General features: G+C 61.6%; 1 protein-coding gene across 1 annotated transcript in view; it reads left to right on the top strand.

Annotated features, from left to right (window-relative positions):
• Nucleotides 1–23,271, top strand: part of SEPTIN9 (septin 9) — a 143,124-nt gene that overhangs the window by 58,047 nt on the left and 61,806 nt on the right. Inside the window, 2 exon segments of the mRNA XM_032870506.1 lie at nucleotides 18,708–19,330; nucleotides 19,332–19,350. Coding sequence (XP_032726397.1) covers nucleotides 18,708–19,330; nucleotides 19,332–19,350 — 642 coding nt within the window.

Here is a 23,271-nt window from a genome sequence, read left to right as displayed (position 1 = left end):
CTGTTGTGTGCTCTGACAAGCTGAAAGGGTCCTGAAGGGCAAGGGGTCGGGGGTTCGAGCCCCCTAGGCTTTTGGCTGGAAGGGTGTCTAAGGGCCCTTCTCAGCCAGCTCAGGGACCGGAATGGTCTCCCTAATGTGCCCCGGGAGCTCGGGGTGGAGTTGGTTATTGGGTGTTGGGTGCTGGGCCTGGATTGGTCGGAGGTGGGGAAGGGGCCATCAGTGAAAGAGGACAGGGCATGACCCAAAGCTGCGGTGACAGATACAATGTGGCAGGGCCCAGGCAGAGAAAGGCCACCATGGAGGAGGCAGAACTTGGGCGAGGAAAGTCGGAATTCAATTGCCAGAGGGAGGAGGGGAGCACTCAGGTCCCGCGCAGCAGGCAGAAGCGGGGGAGGCTGGAATGAGCTGGTCCATTGGAGAATGGGGCACAAGGAGGGGCCAGTTGGAGTGGATCAGAGGACCAGGCCAGGCGTGCCTGCCCGGAGTTGGGACTCTCCTGGGGAGGCAGCCGGAGTGGCGAGAGCAGAGTTGGAGGAGCTCTGGTCTGGGTCCATGGGGTTTCTCCGGATTTCTGCAAGGTAGGACGAAAAAAAGGGTTAGGAAGGAGCCGGCCAGCCCCTCAGCTGCTGCTGCACCCCCAGAGTCCTGGGGCCTGGCGACGTGTGTGCTCACCCTTGTGGAACAGAACCCCCGCCCCCGCCCCCCCGGCCGCCAACAAAGCCCGGCAGGTTCCCAGCCACAGCGGCAGGTTCCCAGCCACAGCGTTGTTGGGGGCGGTTTGCAATCCTTGCAGAGTGGAACCCTGCAGGGGGCCCAGAGGGCCCTCCCTGGGGATCTTGGGAGGTTTGGAGCTAATGGGAGTATCCAGGTCAGGGTGGCATGCCCTGCAGGGCAGAGGGGAAGGCAGAGGGGTGGGGTGCAGGGTGGGTGTCCCGGCAAGAGCTGCGCGTCCCTGCAGCCCCGACAGGAAGCTGCCCCAGGTGGATGTGTATGGGTGTGTGCATATACCAGTGCCCCACTCCCGGGCACATCTGTCCCCTGCCCCGGGGGGGGGGGCGCTGTTCTTGTTTTGCAGTGGTCTTGATGGGCCTGAACGCCCCACACTGGCCTTGGCCTTCCCTTGAAGGACGACCTTGGGGCTCTGTGGAGAATCCCCATGTAGGGGAGAGAAGAGAGTTTTGTATTTTGCTCATGTGAATTTTTTAGAGAGTTTTGATCCCCCCCTCCTTACCCCCTGGGAAGATGGGCCTGGGACAGATGACTCCTTCCCACCCTGGTCAGTGGAGGCACGGAGCCTTCGGACGGGGTGTTCTTGGGTAAGGGCAGGCCAGATCTGTTATCGCGAAGGCTATTACAAGTCTGGTCTTTGTGTAACAAAGCCCTTCCAAGTGCCAGCTGCGGGCCTGCCTTCCTCGGCGCTGTTTGCTGGAACCCTGTTTGCCTGCGGTGAAAGAATCCTGAAAGTCCTTGATGTTTGTGGGAACGCCGTCTGGCCCAGAACCTCGGCACTCCGGTCCCGCAGCTGAGCTCTGTCGCATACAGGTGTTGCCTGTTCTTCCAGACCCTCTGCTGTCTGTTTGGAGGACCCTCCTAGAGGGGTCCTGGAGGCTCTGCGCCCCGGAGAGCAGGCCGGTGGGGCTGGGGGGCGGGGGCAGGGAGCGGGGGCAGGGAGTGGGTCTCCTGGGGGCAGGGATGGGGCCACACAGACAAGCTCACTCATCTGGGAGCCCAGACATCTCTGGGACGGGCGCTCCCTTGCCTGCTGGATGCAGGGCCCCCTTTCCTCCCAGAAGGACAAGGCCTGTTGCTTGGTGATGGGTACAGACCTGTCCCTAATTAATGCCAGTGGGCCTCTCAAGTGATGCCTCCTGCTTCTCAGCCACACGCAGGGCCCCTGTGAGTACTGCCTCCCTGTTGGTGGCACCTTGGAGGCAGGAGGGGGAAGCCAGACAGTGGTGAGATCCCTCGGCCAGACTGGAGGAGCCGGGCCTTGGGGACTCGGTTGATGCCTCTTCGGCAGCGATGTTGGGACAGCTTCCTTAGGATCCAGCTGCCCCCACAGCAGGGGCCTGGTGCTCTGTGTGGCCCGAGCAGGGGACCAAACACACCCCGGGCTTCGGTGCAGGGAGGAGAGCTGGGGTGCACGCTCGGGGTAGCTGGAGCACCTGTGTCGTGGGATCCTGGGCAGAGTGTCACACCTTGGCTGGGGAGGTGGGGGCCCGTCTCATGCCCCAGGGCGTCCATCTGGAAGGGCTTCTGGAGGACAGGGATCTCCGGGAGGGTTTGGAACAAGGCAGGTGGGCAGAGCTTGCTTCCAGAGCGGGAGGGCCTTCCAGAAGCTGCGGGCTGGGGCAGCCGAGAGCCCCCGTGGTGCAGTGCTCAGGAGGGCGAGCCCACTGCCATTGAAGGCTGTGTGGCGCACGGGAAGTTTCTGAGCTCGAGCCTCAGTTTATCCTCTCTGCAAGGATTGTCCGGGGATTTAGGTGGATGTGGCTGGCAGCACCGAGCACAGGGCCTGCTCCTGGGAGCGTTGGGGTGGGGGTGCTGCTGCCGCTCATGGAGTTAGGGGAGTGTTTGCAAGGGATGGGTGGGGGCCGACGCGGAGATGTCGGGATCTGGGGGATAGAAGGTGTTCTAAGGCCACAGGCAAGGGCCTGTGTGTTCACCCTGGGTGAGGCTGACAGTGAGGTTTGTAGCTTCTGCGGAGCTCCCGGGCCCCCTCTGAGGTCAGCAGATGCTCAGGCTGCTGGCCAAGCCAAGGGACCCCCCCCAACCCCCAGCCTGTCCAGAGGTGCCACAGCCCTGTCCCTGTCACGGCAGAGCTGGGCTCATGAGGGCTGTGGGGCTGCTTCCCTGGAGAGGTCACCCCACCTCCCCTGCCATTCCCCAACCCAGAGCATCAGCGATGCGGGGCCATAGGCTGGCGCTGGACGGCCTGACTGAAGACGGGTGGCGGGCTCAGGCGACCCACCTCCCTGAAAGGTGAGTGAGGCAGGAGCCTGGGTCAGGGAAGGGTGGACACATGGGGCTGCCTCCTGGTCCAGCGGCCCTTTGGCAAGTCCTGCTTGTGTGTGGGCTCTGAGCTAAGAGACGAGGGGGGCAGCTGGGGCAAGCCAGGTGCCCTGCCTGGGCCCCAGGAGCCTGTGAGCTCTGCCCCCCTGCCTGCCAAGGGCCTGGGGAACCTGGGCATGGGGTGGGGGCTCTGGGGCTTCCCTGCCTGGAGCTCAGACTCCCAGTGCCAGTTGTGGGCACAGCCAGCCCAGTGTCTGGCACGTCGGGGTCACTTGGTCAGGCCACACTTTTGGAGGTGGCCATCTTGCCGGTGGGGGCAGTGACACGGTGGCCCATGTGTGACGCGGTGACACCAATGGCCACATGGATGGCAGATGGTGGGCCTGCCCCACTGGAGTCAGGGATTCTCCACCCAGTGCCAGTGGCCTCAGCCTGCCACTTGGTGCTGTGGGCCACAGCCGCTGGCCAAGCAGAGCAGGGCTACCTCGTCGTCTCTCTCCTGGAGTGCCTAGAGGTCGTGAGAGGTCCCAGTCAGAGATCCTACCCCCAGGAGCCCCTCAGTCCAGTCGGGACCAGCACTGGCACCCCACTGGGTTTACCGGCCTGGCAACCCTGGGGTGGGGCCAGTTTGCTGCTGGGAAGAGTCCTTGGGGTGCAGATAGGAGTGTACCCTGGTTTGGCAGCAAGGACCTGGGGACCAGACTGAGGAACCCGTGGTGGCCCCCAAACCCAGGAAGGAGTCCCACCTGCCTGCCTGGCCAGACCAGGGCCTTCGTGCTGGGCTCGGAGCCCCCTTTGCTCCCGTTCTGTGGCTGGAACAGTGGGCTACATGCTGAATATCCTCAAAGATGGGGGTGGGGTGTGCAGAATGGGGGGGTGGTGAGGGGCAGGTGCCGCGGGGGGTTCCCGTGGGAGATTTTTCAGAGGGTGGAGGCCCCAGGAGATTTCTTTTTTTTTTTTTTTATTCATCCCCGAGACTCAGCCAGGAAACGAGCTTTTGTGCTTTCAAAGGCACCGGGGAAGAGTGGTCAAACAGCGGCTTTCTTTCCAAAGCCCTCTCTGTTTTTCCCAAATTTGGAGGCTCTCTGAGTTGCTAATGAGACCACACGGTCCGGAACTCTCTGGAACATGGTCCCAGAAGCCTGAGGATTTGTAATCTCCAGCCAAACAGACCCAGCCGTGGGCCCCTAGACACCCCTGGCGCCTGGGGGCAGTTCTGGGCTGGGGCTGTTTAATTCGGTTGGGACAGATCCTGGAGGCTCCGGTCAGCCTGGACCAGGAGACATTCTGGAAGTTCCCAAGCTTGTTGTCATTTTTAAAAGTGGGGTTTTAAAAGTTCTGGGCTGCTAGTGCCCAGAAATTTAGGCGGAGGGACGAGAGGACACACTGATGTCTGATGTCCGTGGAGTCCCCATGCCCAGTCCAGGGCTCTCTCAAGAACCGGGGCTTCAGGGAAGGTGGCGAGCCTGGAAGGAGGCTCCAGCCTACTTCTTTTCTTGCTTGCCTTTGGTGTTTTTCCTTGTCTTCCTCTCTTTCCCATGTTCCTGAGTTTTTAATAGCCCTTCCCGGGAGGGTGAGCCTCTACGGACTCTGGCCTTCTCCCTCGCCTGGGCCAAGTTGCAAAATCCAGAAAACCCAGGGCGCTGGCCTTAATGCATAAACGTGGGCTCCCCACCTATGGCTTAGAGCTTCCTGTGCCCTGGCCCCAAGGTGGGGAGCCTTTGCCTTCAAACACTTGGAACAGCCTCCTGGGAAAGCCAGGGGAGATGGGGAAGGGGAAGCAGAGCGGCGACCCCACCCCCCACCTCCTGGCCTTTCCACTCCTCCTTTGGTCTCCAAGGGCCCGTCTGGCTGGCTGGGGTTTAATGATTGTTCCCTGGGTACAAATTGGGGGGGGAGGCATGGGGAGGTGGGGGGGTTTTGCAGCCTGGGGCTTATTTGGATTAAGTGGGGGGTTCCTTCCCCTCTGAGCCCCACTTCCTCAGTTTTCCAAGGAGGGACTGGAACACAGAGCTCTTTTGCAGGCCTTGTCAGGTCTTTTTTGATGATTGTGTGTCTGGTCTCCTAGCCAAGGCCACAGCCTTCCCTGGCCCTTCGAGGAGCGCGGGCTCCCTTTGCTGATGGGCTTTTGGCTGTCCCCTGGGGCAGGGTCTGGGGGTCCTGCCACCTCCCCGTGGGAGGCTACAGCTGAGGGTCCCCTGGAATTGAGGAAGGGAGCCACCCGGGCCGCAGACAGCCCCTTCTCTGCCCGTGGGAGGTTAGGCAACAGACAGCATCATTCTTTTGGTGGGAAGAGAGAGATGTCTCCAGTATGGGCCACCTGGCCGTCTGCCCTCTCCCAGGCCGTCTCCCCTCCCCCAGACACTGACCTGGAGATGTTTGTTGTTCTGACCATCGGTGAGCAGAAGCCTGGTGGATTTCCATACTGTCCCAGGCAGGGTCTCATTCTGGGTCTGGGCTGGCTCCCTCCCTCAGTGCAGGCAGTTGGTTCTGAGCCGATATTTGGGCCTCCTTTCCATGTGGGTGGGCAGTTTCCCTGTGAGTGGTAGGCCGGGCCCCTGCCCCATGTCCCCTGGAGACCGAGATTATCTACAGTAAAAGCATACAAGTTTTCTTGGCTCCTAGCCAGGCTTGGAGGGGCGGTCTTCTCTGCTGTCCCCTGCCTCCTGTCCCCCATAAAAAGTCAGGGGAAGGCGCAATCTGGGAAGGGGCTGGGTTTTGGCTTTTTGTTCAGCTTGAGAAGTGCTGGGGTGGGCCGGGAGGAGGATCTGTGGGGTGGGAGAAGCCGTTGGCTCATTCTTGTTATTCAACAACTGTCTGCGGGCGCCATCTTTGTTCTAGGTTCTGGGGGTCCAGGAGTGAGCTCAAGAGAGGGGTAGGTTCAGGAGGGCTTCCTGGAGGAAGGAGCATGTCACCAGAGTCCCGGGTGGGAGGTCACCAGGTAGGGTCTCCAGGCACATGGTGCTGGCTGGCTTCTCTTGTGATTTCTCCCAGCTCATAGTTTGGGGGATCCCGTTGTGCCCACACCTGGCAGAGGTGCTGGCATGTGATGGGGGTGCCCCAGGGGCTGTGCTCATAAGGAGGACCCGGGCTCCATCTTTGCTCCTGGTCAGGAGCCTGGGTGAGCCGCGAGGGACTTGGGTGGTGAGTGATCGTGGTGGAGCAGAGAAGTAGCTGAGTCGTTTGCCTCGCAGGGGCTGGAGCTGGGCACAGGGCTGGATGGCGAGCTTCATCCTGCCCCACGAACCCTCAGGGAGGCCTGCTTTGCTTTTCTGCTAAGCCGCGAGAGAAAGCCTTGGCAGGGCTGGGGCCCCTCGGGAGCGAGATGGGGAAGGCCGTCATTCGTGCGCACCTTTGGAGGAGGGAGGTGGAGTCGCGTCCTCTCCCTCCTGGGTGGCTGTCCCCACCGCAGCCCCTGGCCCTGGGGGACACGGAGTCTCCGGGCAGCCGGGGGACGGGGACCCTGGTGGGCGAGGAAATCCTCTCCTGCCTGCACTCAGATATTTACATCTCCCCTGATATTTAGGTGCCGAAGCCAGGCTCCTACAAACAGCTGTCCCAGAGCCAGCTGTCGGGCTTCGGCCTCCCTCTCTCCCTCCTTCCCGCCCTGCCGCATTCTTTGTTTCTGACCCAAGTCCCGGCCCTTCCAGCTGTTCCCCCTTTGCTCACAGGCACTTCCTCTGACCGTGCCCGTTTCTTGTTAGTTTCCATAACCGTCTCCTTTATCGAGCACCTACTACATGCCCGGCACTGGGGGCTGGGCACTTCATATACTCCGTCTTCCAGTCTCCCCCGAGTCCAGCAAGGTGGACGGGCTGCTGAGGCTCACTCGGGTCACCCCTGGCCCCAGGCCACCCTGGATGGCAGACCCAGGCCCTCCTGACCTATACCTGCCTCTGTCCCATCACTCCCTACTGCTGACTCCTGTCCTCTGGCCCTCCCTGGTGTCACCTTACCCATGGGCTGACCCTGCCAGGCTGTGATGGAAATCTCGGGCCACTCATCAGCGGAATATGGGACAGCTGGGTGTCCAGAGCTGGCAGTCTGGGCTTGGGGGGGCGCCCCTCCCCCAGTCCTGGCCTCGCTGCCCTCCAGCTCTGTGACCGCTTTCTGTGACAGGATTCCCAGCGCCCACGTTACAGGGTGGCGGGGAGCTTGGGAGCACCAGGTGGTGAGGGTTCGGGGCTCAGTGCAGTGCTCGCGGGGGGGTAGCGGGCGCTCTCCCCTTGAGGGTGTGGCTCTCGGGTGGGGGCTGGTGGGGTTTGGAGTCAGAGTGGTGGTGTGCAGATTAGCATGCTGGCCGGGATCTGGCTTCTCTCATGCCCTGGCTGGATGCTGGGCCAGTTGCTTGCTTCTCCGGGCCTTGGCTGTCCATTGGCGAAACCGGGAGGGCATAAAGTTGCTGGGTCTTGGGGTGACCATGAGGATCGAATGGGCCTCGGAGCCGTGCCCGGCGTGGAGTAAGCACTCTGCAACATCGGCTGGTAGAAATTCAAAGTGATGGGCCTTTGTGGGTTTGTAGGACGTGCCAGGCAGTGTCCGAGGCCGTGGTGGAGATGGGGACTGTGCTGGTCTGTTTGGGCCTCTGTCGTGAAAGCCCAAGCGTGGGGACTTAAACCGTGCGTCCATCTCTTGCCATCTGGGAGCCTGGGGGTCCAGGATCACCATGCTGCCAGGTCCACGCTCACAGACGGCCACCTTCCCCGTATCCTCAGCGGGCGGAGGGCTCTCTTACAGGGACACTGATCTGTTCCTGAGGGGTCCGCTCCCACATCCTGAGCACGTGCGAAGGCCCTGCGGCCTCATACCATCACACCGGGGTAGGATTCAATGGAGGAATTTGGCGGTGGGGCACAGCAAACACCAGCGAGCTTTAGTCCCGTCCCCAGGAGGGTGACCGGCTGTGGGGAGGAGTGGGCAGAGGGCATCCTGATGCTTGGTTCTTAAGATTTTTGCAGGATTCTCAGCAGGGGGTGGTGGTGGAGACGAGGCTTGTAAGGTCTCCCCTTCTTCCCCTGTGATGCACCCTGGGGCGTGAGGCCCACCCAGCCCTCCTGACTCAGAACCTCCAGGAGGCCAGGACTGGCAGTTGACTTCTTAATAAGCTCCAGAAATGATTCTGACCGCGGTCTGCGCGGAGAATGATCAGATATCGGGACCTCGCAAGTACAAAAGAATTCAGAGTGTGGTGCTGGAATGAGTAGGGATTTGACCCGTGTGATGCTACCCAGAGGGCAGCTCAGAGCGTCCCCCTGCACGAGCCTGCCTACGAGACACGTGCACAGATGTGCGCAGCAGGAGGATTGGAAGGACCTTGGCCAAGATATTGACCGTGGTTCTCTGGGTCATGGGTTTATCGATGTTTTTTTCTTCTGTTTTCTTTGTGTCTGGCCAATTTTCTACATTGTCTATGAATTGCTTTTAGGGTCAGGAAAAGAGCGATGGATGTTACCTCTGCAAGTTATTATCAAAAAGAAAAAATCACTCAGTGCTGTCTCCCACGGCGGCTAGAAAGATGGGTGCCCACTGGCTTCTCCTGCTCCAGGTTGGGCCACTGGGTTGAGGGAAAGCCAGCTTCACCGGCATCGCTGCCAGCTGTGTTTTTGGCCCCAGAGGAATGTAGCCACACCTCGGTCCTCGAACTCAGCCCGGAGAGGAGGTGGGCTGGCCTTCCCTGTCCCCGGCCGGCCCCCTCTGGCTCTGCTGATGGTGGAGATGGCTGGTCGGTCCGGGAGCGGCAGAGTGGCCGGAGCTGGTGTCCGACTTCAGAATGGTCCTCGGGTCCTTGGGTGCCAGAGCTGGAAGGGGCTCTTCAGCCTGCCCTTTTCCAGGTCTGTCACCAGGACACTGAGGCCACAGGAGTCATCTCTCCAGCCCAGGCAGCCTTCCCAGCCCTGGGTTCAGTGGAGCTGCCCCTGCCCTTCCCACACTGAACTGCTGGTTGACAGTAGAAAAGTGTCATTCCTGCGGCAGCTCTGCTTCCTGCCCCTGATGGGGGTCTTCGGGCAGGGTGGGTTGGGTCCCTGTTTGAGCGGTGGACGCTGGGCGATTCGTGGGCTGGGGACCGCTCCTGCAGCTGGCGGCCTGGGAGGGAGAGGGCCTGGCTGCCTAGAGGCTGCAGAGGCGGGAGTCGGGAGTGGCACTTGGCAGCCTGGGCCCTGCAGGTGTGGGTCAGGCCTTCCGGGGCTGCGTTGGCTGCCCCGGGTGGTGGCGGTGGTCTGCCAGGGGCTCTGGCACAGGATTTAGAGCTCGCTGTAGGCCACGCTTCCGTTTCTCCTGCTCCTGCAGGCCAGAAGCAGAATGGAGGGGTGTCTCTTTATGGGGTGCGGCCCTGGAGAGGGTCATTTCTTGGCCCACTCGCAGCCCAGCAGGCAGGTAGATGTGGGTCACACACCACCTGCCCCAGAGGCAGCAAAGGGAGGACGTCCCGCAGGGTCCCGTGCCAGCTGCCTGGGCATGCTGGGGCCTGCTCTGCCCGGACTGGGGTCTGGCCCGTGCCCCGGGAGGTGTCTTCCTTGAAGCCGTGCGGGGCAGGCGAGCGCTCCGAGCCCCTCGGATTGAACGTAGAATGGGAAATGAGTCAGTTCAGCACTGCCTGGAAGCTGCGGCCACAGGGTGGGCCCTGGAAAGTGAGACGCAGACCCGACAAGTGTGTGCGATCAGCCGTGGCGCCTCGGGGCACAGGTGGGTCGGGGCACAGGAGGGAGAGAGAAGGCTCAGGCTGGGAGGCAGCGTGAGCGTGTGGGTTTGCCGCAGCAGAGCTCCACCGGCTGGGGGATAAAGCTCCGAGCCCAAATCCAGGCATCGGCTGGGCTGGTTCCTTCTGGAGGCCCCGAGGGAGGGTATGTCCCAGGCCTCTGTCCTGGCTCCTGGGGCAGCCGGTGGTCCTTGGCACTTGTGGCTTGTGGACGTGTCCCTGCCTGCCTCGTCTTCACGTGGCCCCCTCCTCTGCATGGCCTGTCTCTCCTCTTAGGAGCGCACTCAGTATGAACTTGAGGACCTACCCAGTACCCACAATGACCACATCTTGAGATTTTTAGTCACATCCGCAAAGACCTTATTTCCAAATGAGGTCCCCATTCACGGGTCCTGGGGGCTGGGACACAGACATGCCTTTTGGGGACCCCTCTTCAGCCCACCAGGGACCCATCTGAAGGGCAGCACAGTGGCCTAGACTTGCTGTGGGATGGGCGGGTGGGGACCGGGAGTCCAGGCTCCGAGGGCCGTCGGCCCGCCCAGGCCCCAGCCTCCGTGTCCAGGCATCAGGAGTGTGGTGTGTCCCATCTGCCATCCTCCAAACCGCTGCCCATGGCCTGCCTGCTGGACCTGCCCAGGGGTCTCCCCACGTTCTCGATGCATGTGTAGAGTTGACCAGGAGCTTGCCATCCCTGGGGAGAGCCCAGTGAGGCCCTGAGCAGGAGGGGCCCTGGATGCTGCCTGACTCAGCACCCCCTACCCCACCCCCCGGTGGAGGTGCTCCTGCTCCCGGGGGCCCCTTCCAGAATCTTCTCAGTGTCCAGCTCTGGTCTCTTCCACACAGTGGACTCACCTCTTCTTTTCGTTTGCTGTGCCCCCTCCCCTTCCAGACCCCTTCTGTCCTTGAGGATAGAGACCAAGTCCGCTCCCCGCTCTGTGTGACAGAGCGTGAACCCACAAGCCCATGTTAGCACAGGTAGGGCTTTGTGGTCACTGCGTCGTCCCCCCCCCCCCCCCCCCCCGCCATTCCTCCGGAGGCTTGGGGAGCAGCTGGACTCCTGGGTGCCGCTCTGACCGGTGCCTGACCCCTGCTCCCTGGGGTCATCGTCCCCTGTAATTAGGCCACAGCTCCCATTGGCCTGGGCAGCACCCGCTTGCCACCCGCCCCGAGGGCTCCATCTGTCGCCCTGGCGTCCCTCAATGGCCCGTGTGATTAATGGAGGGCTCCACCTGGGCTGGGTGACTCCTGGTAGTGAGCTGGGGTTTTTTTCCTTCATTTTTTTTTGTAAAGCGCATTTACCATCTCCCCCAGTAGTCAGCGAGTTGAGGAAGGGGAGGGGTTCCTCCACCCCAGCAGATTGGGAACAGCCAGCCCCCTGGGTGCCAGGTTGCTGGGCCGAGCGCCGAGAACGGAGGAGTAGCTCCCCTAGGCTGCTGGCCCCCCACCCTGACCCCCGTCCGGCAGCTCGGCCTCCCCCGTGGAACCCAGATGTCCTCGGTGTGGCGAGGGTCCTGGTCTTCGGCGCGGGTGGCTCATGGAGGAGACGCTCCCGGTGGTATGGCTGGGCCCCGCGGGAGGGGGCTTGTTTGCAGAGTGATTTTCACGGACTGTCCTTGCTCTGTGGTCAGGGGCAGCCGGACCAGCACTGCATCCCGGGTAGCACTTGGGGGCCTCCGTGGGCCTGCGGGTTTGGAGGAGGGTGTGTTTGGGAGAGCGGTGGGCTGTTGGAAGGTGCGGGTAGAAAGGAGGGGGAGGGCTGAGTCAGTGGTGGGGACTGTGTTGTGGGGAGAGGGGCCATGCTCTAACCTGGAACCGGCAGCTCTGTTCTCTTTTTGGGACAGGACCCCCTGGAGACCCCTCAGGATGTCTGGGGAAGGTTACAGGGCTGAAGGGCTCTGGTTTCTGTGACCTCTGAGGCCCTGGAAGCTGTGGCCCGTGGTTTTCGGGTTTTGAAGTCGGTCTCCTCCCAGGGGCTCCCTCCTGCCCTCCCGGGCTGCCATTTATCTGAGAACCTTTGACCCGAGGAGGCCTGAGAGGTCATGTGTCCACTCCCCTCCCTCCAGGCTGGGCCCCTCCTCCGCCCAGGGAGCTCTGGTGTCCCCACCCCGGGGCAGGACATTCTTGCCCTATCTCATCTGCCGTCGGCTCCGCTGGGTCCCCTGGCTCTGCGCTCTCTGCGTTTGAGAGCAAGGTCTGGTTTGCAGCACCCGCCGTCTGCAAGAATCGTTTGCGCGTGCACGTGTTCCTGTAACTTTAGTCAAGAAAGAAAGGTGGTCCAGCGTCTTAGAGGACTTTGAGACCTGCCCAGAATGCCACTGGTGTCACCGGGCCCAGGGTGACGGGGGGACTGGGCAAGATGGCAGGAACAAGCACAGAGAGGCCTTCCTCCGTGAGAAGAGGCTCCGTGCCCGTGTGTCATCATTCTGCTCCGTGTAGAGAGAGTTCCCGCAGGAGGAGTTGCGCCACCGCTGTCCCCGGCTGCCTGCCGGTTCTCCGGGACCGCACAGCTGTCACCCCAAGGCCTTTCTCTGGCGGAGGAGGGGTGAACACCAGTACTGAGCCCTCCGAAGGGAGGCCGTCCAGAGAATTTCCTGCCCCAAGTGTTGGGAGCGAACAGGTGCCCTCTCTGGTGACACTGGGACAGCAGGTGTGAGCTGGGATGTCCTAGGTGGGCGGGACGCATGGTCCCTGGTCCCAGGTGGACGTCAGGGAGGCTCTGAGGACGGGGAGGGAGAGCAAGCAGCAGGAGGGGCCCGGGGTGAGCCGCTGGCCTGATGCCGGAGGAGAGGCTCCTTCTCTCCAGGCCGGACGATTCCAGGGCACCCGTGTTCCGCTTCTCAGAGCAGGTGAGAAATGGCGGGCGGTGGCTTCAGCATCCGCAGAAGGTGGCCACGGTGGTCGCAAGAGCTCCCCTTCTCTTCCGTGTTCGTTTCCTGGGGCTGCTGTAACGCTAGCTCTTCCTTTCGGACTGGTTGGCTTCCTGAGGACACACTCCTCTCCCCTTCCCCACCTGCCCCCTTAGCCGTCTCCCCTCCACCAGGTGCCTGGAGGCAGCTCCCGAGACCAGGGTCCAAGGGGGAGTAATCCCAGGTGCTGTCCCGGCAGAGGAGGCCGGGAAGGGCATGGCCTGCAGGGGGCAGCTCCAAGCACATGTTAGGCAGGTGGTGCCCACCGGGGGTTCTGGGGGACCCTGCCACGTGCACCCCAGAGTTGACCCAAGCGGGGGACAGCTGGGGTATTTGCCTTCCATTTACTGCCTAAAGGCTGCTGGCCTGGAGAGCAGTGTTAACCCCATCCTGCATTCTGGGTATGGGCACCAGGAGGCCACCAGGACAGGCCCTCGGGCTGAGGGACATTGGTAAGGGCCTTGCAGCCTTGGCAGTACACGGGGGGACCCCACGTGCCTGCGTGCACACCCACCCACCTGCAGGTGCACACGTGAGCAACGGCGATAATTAGGTCATAGGCACCATCGTGTCATCCTGTCACTGCCACAGTAGGACAGCCGAGGAAGCAGAGACTCAGCGGTGACTGAGGTCGTGCACTCCCTGTGGGCTCCTTCTCCCCATGGCCCTGATGTGACAGTCTGTGTGAGCACTGTCGGTCCCACACAGTACGGCGACCCGGGCCCTCTGCCCTGCGGCGAGACCCCGTTCTGTCCTTCCCCAAGGCTCCGCTGAAGTTCTTCACCCAGAGCCAGGGGCCTGTGCCAGGGCCAAGCCCCCACAGGAGAACCAGGGCCTCTCGGCTAGCCCTGGGTGTCCTGACGCCGAGCTGTCACCTCTGGGGTGGTTTCCCTGTGGCCTTGCCCTAGAGGCTCAGGGACGAGGGCAGTACTTCCTGCCTGGTTCCCTGGGCTGCGGCCTGGGCTCCTGGGTGGGCAGCGGTTCAGGGACAGAGCCTGCTCCACCACTACCTCGAAGAGGCTCCCTTGGCCCGGGCAACAGTCCTGGGGCTGGAGCCCAGAACGGGACCCAACAATCAGTGGCGTCCCCAGCGCTCTGGCCCCTGGGAGCTGGGTTCGGGTTTGAGGGTTGACCTTGGTCTCTGACATTCCTTGCATAACATTTGTCCCTTCCACCCCTCCCCCGTTGGATCACGGCTCCATGCTCGCCCCCGGTGCCCCCTCCCCACACCGGCCGCTCTGTGCACCCGTAAGCGGGAAAGCTTTGCTGCAGCCTGTGGTCGGAAGGGGCCTGCACAATGGCCCCTTGTGTGCCCCGCATTCCTCCTTAAACAGGCCCAGATCCGGGCTGCTCCTGCCTCTGCCCCCACGGGCACGGACGGCCGAGCATCTGGAGAGGCGGCCCGGCCTCCGCGCTGGCCGGGCCTGGAGGTGGTTAGTGGGCTGGAGAGGGCCGGGCTTTGGGGCAGGAGGAGTGGGGCTGGGCTGGCGTGTGATTACCCACAGCCTCCCCTGTTCTCAGCAAGGGCTGTTTTTTTCAAAAACAGTATTGATGGTCTTACTTCCCGAAAGTGTTAAGCGGCCCACACGTGGGGCGGGCGTGCTGGGAAAAGGCAGGAGGCCTCGTGGAGAAAAGCTCCCACGTGAGCCCCTTCCAGAGCGGGCGTCCTCCGCGAGCGTGCGTGTGCACAGCACGTGTGCGTGTGCGACGCAGCCTGATCTGGGCACGCATCTGCTATTTTTACTCGATATTCTCACCATCTCTCATCTGCAGAACTGTGATTTTGATGACTGAGGAGGACTTCGGCATATGGGTTTAGAACATCTACGTAAACCCAGATTGTTTCCAGCGTTTGCTGTTTTAACGCTGATGCGAACGTCCCCACGTGTAAATCTGCTTCAGATTATTTCCTGGTGCTGAATTCCCAGCACCAGGCCAAGGTGCATGGACCACTGTCTCTAGGCTCTTGGTGCCCATTGCGGGGGGCCTTGGGGAGCAGCTGAGGTTTGAGCCTGGCTTTGGGGGGGGACTTGAATACAGAGGAGGGAGAAGGGGGGCAGTCTTGTTTTGGGAACTGTGTAAGCAGAGGGGGGGGGCGCCTCCTGCCCTGTGGGGATGGATGGCAGGATCGCTCCCTCCCAGACGATGGGAAGGGGAGAGGGACCTGCCGCTGGGGGAGGTCACACCTGTCTCCCTCGGAGCTGGTGGAGGGGGCTTCCAAGGACAGGGGGCTGTATGTGTGTGCCTGGGACCCAGAGTGTGTTTTTAGGATTCCAAGGCGGGAAGCTTCAGGACAATGCTAATTTTTCCCAGCTGGGTGCTGTTCGTGTCAGGACATCCTCCGTGGGGAGGCAGCTTTGTTCAGGGCGTCCCTTGGGAAGCCTGCCCTAGAAAATGACCTTGTTTCATTACCAAATTTCCCAGTGTAAATCTAGAGCGGGGTCACTCCCGACGATGGCTCCTACCATCTAGGGTTTGTGTGATTCCAGAAGAGGAAAAGGAGGTGGCTTTTCCTCCTGGGTCTCTGATGGGGGGGTGGGCTGGGGTGCAGGGCGGGGTGGCAGCACCATGGGAAGAGCCCAGAGGTCTCAGCCCTCCAGCGGTCCCTGTGGTCACTTCTTGGGGCGGCCGTAAGAAATGAGCACAGACTGTGGGGCTCAAACCACGGAATTTATTCTCACAGTTCTGGAGGCCTGAAGTCCGAAGTCAAGGTGTCGGCCGGGTCATACTCTATCCAGAAGCATGAGGGAAGAATCCTGCTTTCCCAGCTTCTGGTGGCCCCAGGCGTCCCTTGGCTGCATGGCTGCTGGTCCCCACGGTCTCCCAGGGCCTGACTTTGTGCCTCAAATCCCCGTCTTCTGTCTCGTGGGAGAACAGTTAGAGGATTTAGAGCCCCTCCTACTTCAGGATGGCGTCCTCTCGAAGCCTTACCTTATCTTCCCAAGTTAGGTCCCCTTCACAGGTTCTGGGGGTCAGGACTGGGCCATATTTTTTGGGGGGACAGTTCAACCCCCTATAGAACCGTACGGGGAGGTGGGGCTTCTCAGGCTGAAAAGGCCGTGAAGACCCTGTTCCTCTCCGCTCCCGAGACCCCTGTCTGGGGCTTCCCCAGGGCTCCGTGCCCACGGGTCCAGGACCTGGGACCTGCTCCCACCTCCAGCTCCTGCAGAAGCAGCACCTGAGGCCCATGAAGGGACGGAGAGGGGGCTCGTGGAGTTAAGATGTTTCCGGGGACCCCAAACACCCCGCCACCCTGAAGCGAGTCACTGTATCCCTGACATGGCCTGGATGACATGAAGGGAGAGGTGTGAACGCGTTGGGGCGGGGCAGGAGGCGAACCTGGCTTTGGTGGGGGGGGTGACTTGAAATCAGGGGAGGCGGTGGGGGTGGTGTGCTTGTTTGGGGGGGATGGTGTAAGTTGGCAAGAACTACCCTAACAACCTAGACACTTGCCGACAGTCCCTGCCCCAACAGTGGGAATGGCTCCGGTTCCCTTGGTGCCCAGGACTGACCCGGGATGGGAGACGGGATGGGAGGGGGCCTGAAGCCCAAGGCTGAGCACCTTGGCCGATGGTGTGCGGGACGAGAGGCACACAAGTCATGAAGGGCCCAGGGTGAAGGGTGCTGTGACGGGGCACGAAGCAGGTGGAGAGGGCGGCAGGTGGAGACTGGTATGTGCATCTGTGGAGGTGGCCGTGGCAGTGACCTGCAGAGGGAGGGGGGCTACTGACTGGGCTCACCGCTGGTCTGTGTGTGGGTCAGGTTCTGGCTCATCGCTCCCCCCAGCAACCGTGTGTGCCTGAGTCAGGGAGGGCTTTGCGTGGGGCATGGTCCTACCTCCTGAGTCGGTGGTCGAGGGCACCTCCAGTGGGCTTCCCGCGCAGGTCGTCTCATTCTGGGGCAAACCTGGGCAAAGGCCCCCCACCTGTTTCCTGTTCTCCACCTCGGGCCCCAGAGATTAACCCTAGGGACAACTGGAAATGCCTGTGCCGAGGTGGGTGGAGTGCAGAACCCTCCTCTAGGGAGCTCACAGACATTTGGGGGGGCAGTTTGGACAGTGCTCTCGAGGCCGGGGGTGGAGGCCCCGGGGAACCCCAAAGGTCCCGATTCCAGGTGTCCAGCTCTGGACTTCCTGTCCAGTTTAAGGCACTCTGGCCCATCCTTTGTCACCTCAGCCTTCTTTGGAACGAGCAGTTTGCACCCCATGGTTCTCTTAGGGGCTAGACCCCCGGGGGGAGCTGTGGCATCACGGACACTTCCCTGCCACCCGGCATGGGACCCCAGTGCCCTTGGCCACGCTCTCCACCGGAGGTCACTCGCTGGGTCCCCAGGCCCGTTGCAGCCTGGGTGGGATTCCGTTTGACCGCCCCGTGTCTGAAGAGGGTGGGTTTCCTCTGCTCCCGCATGCACAGATCGGATGGCCCAGACAGAAAAGCAGATTTCCAGATTCTCTGGCCGAGTCTGAAGCTCTGGCCACGTGGGGCGCCCGGGTTGCCTGGCGGTCCCGGAGCTGAACGGGAGGCAGATGGGTTCCCGGGACAGAGCGCTCAGTGACAGGCTAGGTCCCTCGACCAGCGACGTGTCTGTCCCGCAGGGCTTCTGGGATGGCTGAGCTTTGCAGCTTGGGATTTTGTGCCCTTTGTGTGCCCAGGGCTGAGAGCGGTGCGGCTGGGTGCTGCGGTGGGTGAGCACAGCAGCCAGATGCTGGGGACAAGGGCGTCCTTCGCTCTCTGACTCTTCCCGTGCTTACGAGCACTTGCTTCCCAGGCCACACACCCACTCAGCCACCTGCCAGGCCCTGGTCTCTGGAGGAAACACCATCCCTGGGAAGAGACAAGACTATGCTGGAAATTGGCGGAGGGAAGACACAGGGTTGGGGGAATGGTGGTGAGAATGGCCCCAGATTGTCATTGTTGGGACCCAGGCCAGCTGGGGGCCCAGGGAGGAGCTTTGTGGGGTCCCAGGAAATCCTGGGCTCAGGGAGCTGTGTTGGCAAGTGGGGCGAGGGGTGGGAGAGACACTGTGGGCCGCTGAGCCTGCTGGGGGCTGGGCCAGGAAGACGCTGGCAAGTGTTCTTGCCATGTGGGCCCTTCCCGCTCTGATCGTGGTAACGGGAGTGACTGGTTCTTATTGGGAGGGTAGCACCCAGGACTGTGGGGATGGCTGGTGGCTTCCCAGGCACTGTCCCCTGGCTTTGGAACAGGTCTTGGCGGAGGTGGCGGGTGGCCGGGCAGGAGCACTGGGCTGCGGAGTGGGAGTGAGATGGCCAGGTTCCCCCCGGGGGCCGAGGTCTGGCTGGGGCAGGTAGCCGAGTGCGGGATCAGATACAGCCAGGGGTGAGGACAGAGAGAGTGGGCTGGTGTGGACCATGCCAGGGCTCCGTTATGCCACCTGAAACGGGACAGCCAAGCCGACGGAACCCCGGGCCTCGCAGCTGGACAGACGCGTCTTCTGACTCCGCTGCTCTATCTCCTCACCGTTGGGCACATTTCTTAAGCATTGGGGCCTCAGTTCTGCCATCTGTACCAGGGGCTAACAGCAGTGTTTACAGCAAAGGGTCGCGGGAGGCATCAACGTACACAGTAAACCCAGTGCCTGTGTTAGAGGTTCTGTGCCGCTGTTGGTGGCGGGTTGTTATGATGACCTCCTTGCCGTCATGATTCTGCAGGTTATGGCTGTGGCTGGTGTCACTGAGGACGCCCCCTCCCTGCCCCCACTGCCCTGCCCAGTTGCTGTCTAGTGGTGTCTGTGTTGGGTGGAGGTGAGGACAGGTGAAGGCCAACAAGGAAGAAATCAAAGCTCCCCTTGAGCCAGAACATCTTTATAGAAAACGTGGCTGGCAGGTGGACACTGTGGCTGTGGGGGACAGAGAGGCTGGTGTCCTGCAGACTCTAGCCTTCTTGTTCCCTCTCCTCCAGTGGGTGCGATTGCTGGTGCTGGGGTCCCCTAGGACAGTGGGGCTGTTCCCTTTCTTCCCAAGAGGTGGAGGGTGTGGGAGTCTCCCGGGCCCCTTGCCCAGCACCCCTGCCCACTACCTTAGCAGCATGTTCCCCAACCGCCCACTCCTCACATCCCCCCTTTCTGTTTTCCAGCCCTGAAAAGATCTTTTGAGGTCGAGGAGGCCGAGACGCCCAACTCCACCCCGCACCGGAGGGTCCAGACCCCCGTGCTCCGGGCCACTGTGGCCAGCTCCACCCAGAAGTTCCAGGACCTGGGAGTGAAGAACTCCGAGCCCGCAGCCCGCCATGTAGACTCCCTCAGCCAGCGATCCCCCAAGGCTGCCCTGCGGAGGGTTGAGCTCTCGGGGCCCAAGGCCGAGCCCGTGTCCCGGCGCACGGAGATCTCCATCGACATCTCGTCCAAGCAGGTGGAGAGCGCCGGTGCCACCGGGCCGTCCCGCTTTGGGCTCAAGCGAGCAGAGGCACTGGGCCACAAGACGCCGGAGCCTGCCCCTCGGAGAACGGAGATCACCATAGTCAAGCCCCAGGAGTCAGCCCACAGGAGGATGGAGAGCCCTGCCTCCAAGATCCCCGAGATGCCCACAGCTCCCGCTGTGGACGCAGCCCCCAAGAGGGTCGAGATCCAGGTGCCCAAGCCAGCCGAGGGGCCCACCTCCCCGCTCCCACCCCAGACCCTGGAGAATTCAGAACACGCCTTGATGTCTCAGCTGCAGAGCCGGCTGGAGCCCAAGCCCCAGCCCCCCGTGGTTGAGGCCCCCCCCCAAGAGCCAAGAGGGTGAGTAGCGAGTGTGTGTCCTCCGTGCTCCAGTGCGCGGGGGGTGGGAGCTGGCTTTGCCTGCAGTCTGGCTGTGGGGGGAGGGATGGGTAGCAGGTGATGGAGACACGAATCCGGGGAGGCCAAGAATACACCAGGGCAGGGGTCCCAAGCCTGATGGGGGCCCTGGTGGCCTTTTCCATGCATGGGGGTTGGACCAGGATGTGGCAGAAGCTCGGCTTGTGTTGGACTTTGGGCAGAATCTTGGGGGCTCAAGGGGCCCCCTTTACTGGTCAGAATGTGCCATGGTGTAGAGCTTCTGCTGGAGAGTCCCGAACGGTGGGGATCCCAAAGTCTGGGAAATGGGGAGGTGGCAGGCTCACGTCGGGACATGGGTAGAATGGGTTTGGGACCCAAGGATGGGTTCCCACGTGCTGCTGATTACCGGGTCATAGAGAGGCAGGCTCCTGCTCAGGAGGGACTGTGGGCTGCCATGTGTGGCAGGGCCTCGGGTGGGAGGAGGAAGTTCGTTCCCTCCCGAGGTTTTGTCCTGGAAGGTCTTTCTCCAGCTCTTAGGGAGGTAGGGTCATGGCCGGAGGCACAGGAAACAAGAATGCCTGATCTCTGTGCCCTGATTCTTCGGGCCGCTGGGAAGGGGTCCTTGGGTCAGGGAGCCCCGTGATACCTGCGCGCAGCTCTGTGTGGGGTGCTCCTCCAGTGAGGGAGGGAAGCCAGGGGCTTGGGTGCTGCTATCCTCTGAGGGCCCAAACCCAGAGTTGTGCTTCCGTGGGGAGCTCGCCGGGGCCTGCTTGGGAACATCTGGCGGTGGGACACGGTGTTCTGGGCTCCTCAGCGGTCAGGAACCGGCAGGGCTGCAAACCCTTTCCAAGCACAGGACCCAGTAAACGTCCAGTAAGTATTCTTTGGGTCGGATAAACAGAACATTCTAGGCTTTTGATTATTACTTTTCATTTTGGTAAAATACACGTAGTGTGAATTGACCACTTGAGCCGTTGTGAAGTATGCGGCTTGGTGGCATGGAGCCCACTCATGCCGTCACACAGCCGACTCTGCCATCTGCCTCCAGAACCTTCCCCAGCTGAAGCTGTGTCCCCAGTAAGCATAACTCCCCGCCCCCCTCCGCCAGCCGTGGGCGCCCCCCCCCCCGCCAATCTACCTTCTGTCCCTGCAAACCTCCCGGACGTGGGATCTGACCATGTTCATCCTTCTGTGTCCGGCCGACTTCGCGGAGCACTGTGTCCTTGCTGGCCATCTGCGGTGTCGCACGTGTTGGCACTTCTGTACTTTATATGGCTGAGTTAATAGCCCGTCATGTGGGTGGACCCCGTCTTGCTGCTGCTCCTCGGCTGTTATGAACGATGCTGTGAATGTGGGTGCACGCTAGCCCGTCCGTGTCCTGCTTTCAGTTTTTCTTGGTTTTCCTTTGTGAATGCAAGTTTTCCCATGTTCCACGGGCTTGGGGACCGGGATGGGTTTTGGCGTTGGATGGGGCGGGGCATTGGATGGGGGCTCCCCATGCTCCTCATGCTTTGGTGGGAGCAGCTGGGGATGGGGGTATGGGCCGAGACTCCGCGTTGCCTGCAGTGCTGGGCCTCAGTCCACTCTCCTGTCTCCCCAGACATGACCCTACAGAGCCATGCCCACCCACTCAGGTGCTGTGGTGCTGGCACGAAGGCATGTCCAGTGTGTGGGGAGGGGTCTTCTGTTGGTCCAGGGCCTTTGCCACCAGGTATGACCCCCTCCCGGGGGTGAGGTGTTGGTGCCCCTGACTGTGTCTAGATCTCTATGGTGGCTGGTGCTGGATGTGTGAGGAGGCGGTCTGGCTCTGGGAGAGGGGCAGGAGGGGGTCTGCCCAGGGTGGTACTGCCCTGGGTCAGCAGGGCAGGTGGGGCACAGCCTCAGAAGTGCAAGAATGTCTTTCTCCAGCGCTGACGTGGCTCAGGCCCCACTTGGCCCAGAGGCTGTGCTGGGAGCCGGGGCCGCTGGGGCCAGCCAGGCTGGCTTCTGCCAGCAGGAGCCATCAAGGGGTCAGTGGAGGTCTTCCCAGAGCCCCAAGCCCTGTGAGCCAGCCTTGGAGAAAGTAGGATTTAACCAGGCCAAGAAGGGGAGCTGAGGCAGCTGTCCCAAGGTGCCCGGGACCCTGGAGCTCAGAGGAACTATAGAGTTTCTCCACGGAAGAAAGTTTAACTGTCCAAACCCAGTGCCAGAGCTCTGCAGTCAGCAGCCCTGGTGCCCCTCCTAGAGCAGCTGGTGGGCCCAGCAGACGGGGATCCAGGGGCTATCCTCCTACCAAGGAGCATAAGCTGGGGGTGTGTGTGCCAGGCACGTGTGTACATGCATGTGCCCTGACCCGCTGCGTCGCATCGGCTGGGTGGGGAAGGGGCTCTCTAAGACCCGTGCTCACAGGTTGAGAACCTTCAGGCTGGACAGATCTGGTTAGACGGGTGGCTGCCAAGGGGTGGGATGCTGGTGGGGTGTTGAGGGGGTGCTGGAGGGAGTGGGGGGCTCAGATGGCTCAGTTGGGGAGGATTCTGTTCCCTTCGGGCAGCACTGCAGGTGACTCTGGTCCTTGAGCCCCCGAGTAAGGCCGTGTGAGATGTCGGATGAGGAAGAGGAAGCCTTGGGCCCACTGTGGGCCGGTGGACTTGGCCCTGATGGCCTCGGCCTTGGATGTCCAGTCTTAGAGTCCTGGGCAAGCCCAGGGGCGGGCAGGGCCTTCCTGGTGGAGGTGTGCTTCTGGAATCTGTCGCAGCAGCTTCTGGGGGCCCCCTGCTCGGAGGCTGCATCTTCTCCCCTGCCCCTGCCCCTCCTCTGGTCACAGCCTGTCTTGTCCATCCAGACACAGACCTGGTTGTCCCTCAGTCTCGCTTCGCATCCGTCTTTCCTGCCCCACTAGCTCTCCCATCCCCTTCCGCCCCCTCGCAGACACCCCCCACCCCGACTGCCCCCCGTGGGCACGCTGTCCCTGGCACCCAAGGCCAGCTGCACCGTAGGGGCAAAGGATCCGGGAGGGCAGGAGCTCTGTGTCTCCTCTGCCTTCTGGGTTGTGGCTTCTGTGTCCTCTGCCTTCTGGGCTGGTGCAGGACATGGTCTCGGGGACCACAGCCGAGTTGCTCCCAGATGGAGCCCCCTACGGCACGGCACTGATGAAATCCGTACCGGCCCCAAGTCTTCCTGGCCCGCTTCTGTTCGGCCCTCCACAGTGGATTCACCCCTGCTCCCTGGGCTCTTCCTGCTTTGGTCTTGTCACAGCCTCCATAGGCCCGCTTTCCTCACCTCCTGCTCTGACCTCCTGACCCCTGGCCCCTGACCTTCTTCCTTTCCACAGCACTGCTTTTTGAACTCCTATGCATCCTTCAGAGCCCGGCTCAAATGGCACCTCTTCCCTAAAGCCCTCCCACTAGCCAGAAGTAGCCTCACTTCCTTTGACTCCTGTGCCTTTTTGCCTGTGCGTCTGTGTGTGTGTGTGTGTGTGTGTGTGTGTGTGTTATCTTGTGTTTGGTTTGGAATGTTAATTGTGTTGCAAGAAAATTTCTTCCTGTGCTAAACTTCTTTTTCCTTTTTTTTCTTTTTTAAAATATTTATTTCTGTGACAGAAGAGAGGTGTGTGCTTGCGTGAGCTTGTGCAGGGTGAGGGGCAGAGGGAACCGGGAGTCCTTCTAGGAGCTGGATCCCAGGACCCTAGGATCACGACTCCAGCCAAAGGCAGATACTCAACTGACTGAGCCTCCCAGTGCCCCTCCTCCGCTAAACTTCTAATGTGAAAATAGTTTCTCAGCAATACCTTTTCAAATTCAGAAAATCTAGGAGCTAGAATCGATAGCTCACCTATAGCCAGCGATATCCACTCCCAGCATTTACTCGGTGTTTCTCAGAATTCCCTCCATGCCCCCGACTGGGTTCTGGGATATTTGAAGGTAA

The sequence above is a fragment of the Lontra canadensis genome, unplaced genomic scaffold (assembly GCF_010015895.1).
Source record: "Lontra canadensis isolate GAN:19392208 unplaced genomic scaffold, GSC_riverotter_1.0 scaffold41, whole genome shotgun sequence".
Classification (NCBI taxonomy): Eukaryota; Metazoa; Chordata; class Mammalia; order Carnivora; family Mustelidae; genus Lontra; species Lontra canadensis.
The sequence above is the reverse complement of the archived record's forward strand: the minus strand, read 5'-3'. Positions and strand labels throughout refer to the sequence as shown.